Source organism: Alternaria triticimaculans (assembly GCF_023758025.1).
Source record: "Alternaria triticimaculans strain BMP 0046 chromosome Unknown scaffold_6, whole genome shotgun sequence".
In the NCBI taxonomy this organism is placed as follows: Eukaryota; Fungi; Ascomycota; class Dothideomycetes; order Pleosporales; family Pleosporaceae; genus Alternaria; species Alternaria triticimaculans.
In genome coordinates this window covers 874,702-877,323 of record NW_026055963.1, presented here as the reverse complement: position 1 = coordinate 877,323, position 2,622 = coordinate 874,702, and the positions used below count along the sequence as shown (strand labels likewise).

Below are 2,622 nucleotides of genomic sequence, written 5' to 3'. Positions count from 1 at the left end.
AGCTCGCGCGGGCTTTACCTAGCTCTGGAAGTAAAGCAGCCACAACGCATGTTCACTGTCCACAAGCGCTCCTCCGGAATTGCGCCCGCTTCGAGAGACATATGGTTTCTGCCTACCACATGTGCACTGCAAACCTCATGCATCTGCCGGTTGTGAATCGCGTTCGCGCATGCGGGTGCATTCAGCTCGCCTGTGGAGGCTGGTTGGATACAGAAATCACGCTAAGCTGTTTACGGACTAGCATCCCCATCCCAGTCACGTGCCATATGGGCGAGATACGGCGGCTCTCTGCTATCGTTGCTGTTCATCCCAATTCCATCAAAAGTCCTACGCCGAACCAATTACGAAAAATTGCCCGAACATGAATGAATGATGTGGACATCAACAAAGGGACGAGTATCTAGGTACCTAGGAGACCAGTGCGAAGGGAATATCATGACGTCGTTATCTAATAGCTGAGCTAGGATCAGGCGCGAAAGACCACCGAAAACATATGCTCTTCACCGACTACCTTTCAACCAATGTGCCTTCTCCCATGAAAGCGCGGATACAACCTTTTCCTCCTCCTCAGCCACGAAATCAAGCTCCTCGGGTTCTTCAATGTGGTCGTATGCTCCCCATGACCTAGGGAGGAGGGGTCTATCCGGGTCGTAGTCATCTCCGAGACAGCGGAGGGACTTCTAGACTCTTCTACCCACTCCTTGCTCTTATCACCAACCTGCGCAGTCTCTTGGAGGAGCCCCTGTTGTTCTACGACGTTCCGCGAAAGACAGCTCACGAGCGTTTCAACATCTTCCAAGGTACTCATGGCCCCCAGGGTCACCCTGACTATCCCAAAAGGCACTCCGTCCACAACATCGGCCTCCGTATTGCATCGAAGACCTGCGTCGAACGCACCCCGTATCCATCCAGCCTCTACACCCAGCGCACATGCCATACCTGCAGGATTGCACACGTTGCCCGTGCGAACGTGGATCCTACTCGCCCTGAGGAACGCTCCAACGTGCCACGGGCCGATGTATGCGCCATTGCTTCTCTGTATGTTGAAAGCTATTGTCGGCCCTTGTCTTTGCGCATTTTGATAGTCAGAGTCTATCGACTTATATACTTGGCATACTGGTGCACCATTGTAGTGCATCATGCTCGTCAAACGATCGTGAAGGATGCTAGCAAGCCACCTAGCGTGTATCGAGACTTGTTCAAGCCCGCCGAACAACGCGCGATGAGTCGTTATAGCACACTTCAGAGCAAGAATATTCCGGAAAGCGATCGTCCCGTCCTCTAACCGTGCGTGGAGGCTAGAGTCCTTGCGGGCTACCCATGATTCTCCAAGGCAGGTTGTCATCTCTGTCGTGCCGCCGCCGAAGTACTTCCGGTGATCGAACACATGGCCAGCCGCCTTCCGGACAATCAGAGCACCGAGATCAGGGAACCCAAAGATCTTGTAGAAGGATAACGAGATGAAGTCGGGGGCGAAGAGATGGTTGCTCAAGTCGATTGGGGTCGTGGATACCAAGGCTGCTACGTCAAGCAGAGAGTATGAGTTCGGATGGTGTAACGACAAGCGTAGCTTGCCTGTCCAATCCAGCGGAAGTCGCTCGCCGTTCATGTTCCTGTGGATGATAACGTCAGTGTCAACTCCTCTTCCATCAAGTGCAAGGCCACCTACGACTGCGCTGGATAGGCAAACAACAATGGTCTCTCCGCAAGAGGACCTTTGAAGGGACAGTCGTTTGTTCCGGCGAGCCAGTCTTCTGTCTCCTCATTGGATGCGAAACAGTGGCTACGATTGGCCAGCTCTCGGACACCAACCAGACTTGTATGGCTGTTACGATGATAACAGTAATTGAATCCTTCCTCGTATCCAGAGAACCCCTCTGTCACCAACTTGATGGCACCGGTGGCATTAGCGGTGAAGACAACATCAAAGTGAACGGGGTCTGCGCTGAACATCTTTAAGACAGCAAGCCGGGTTTGCTCTACCATGACGGCAGTCACACTCGGGTTGGATGAATCAGAGTGAGGATTGGCGAGGAGAGTGCTTTGCATCTCGTCGCAGAAGGACTTGAGTAAAGACTTGGGTGCGAGCGTCGTGCCGCCATGATCGAGGTACGTCAGATCTAGGTGCCGTCAGTGACATGTGAAAGATGTATCATGTCTGAGCATACCTTCAAGCATTGGGTACTCGATCTTCCGCATACGACTGATCCGATCATTGTAAGCACGTCGCTCACTGTCTTCGTCCCAGTGCTTATTATCGTTGGCAATCATGGGTCGTGGCCCGGCACGTTGGAAGCACTTCATCTTTTCGCAGAGGTGTCAAGCGTGTCAGATATGTGGAGAAGCTTTGAGACCGATCAATGCAGGAGAACAAAGGGATTGACTGTCTCAGATCGGGGTAAGCATGGACTATAACTACACACCCTTCTTCAGGCCGCGAAGACGACCGCATGCGTTCTGTCTGATCATACCCTTTCTCGGCCCCGTTCCCTAATCGCTAGTCTTGCAGATTACACAGGAAGTTACATCAACCTGCAAGAGTGCGGCACGCCTAGACGGGGCGTAAGTTCGAAAGAGGTCGATAGTCTGGACACTGGATTCAATGCGCCATGACGAAGGAAC

The 2,622-nt window shown here is 52.7% G+C and overlaps 1 protein-coding gene across 1 annotated transcript; it reads right to left on the bottom strand.

The window, feature by feature from the left end:
- Positions 1–514: 514 nt before the first annotated feature.
- Positions 515–2,271, bottom strand: J4E78_005181 (uncharacterized protein; the record flags this gene model as incomplete). The annotated part of the gene is made up of 3 exons (XM_049365803.1): positions 515–1,613; positions 1,889–2,120; positions 2,169–2,271. 3 exons carry the CDS (start codon positions 2,269–2,271, stop codon positions 515–517), a joined length of 1,434 nt encoding a protein of 477 aa, XP_049222518.1.
- Positions 2,272–2,622: the final 351 nt, after the last annotated feature.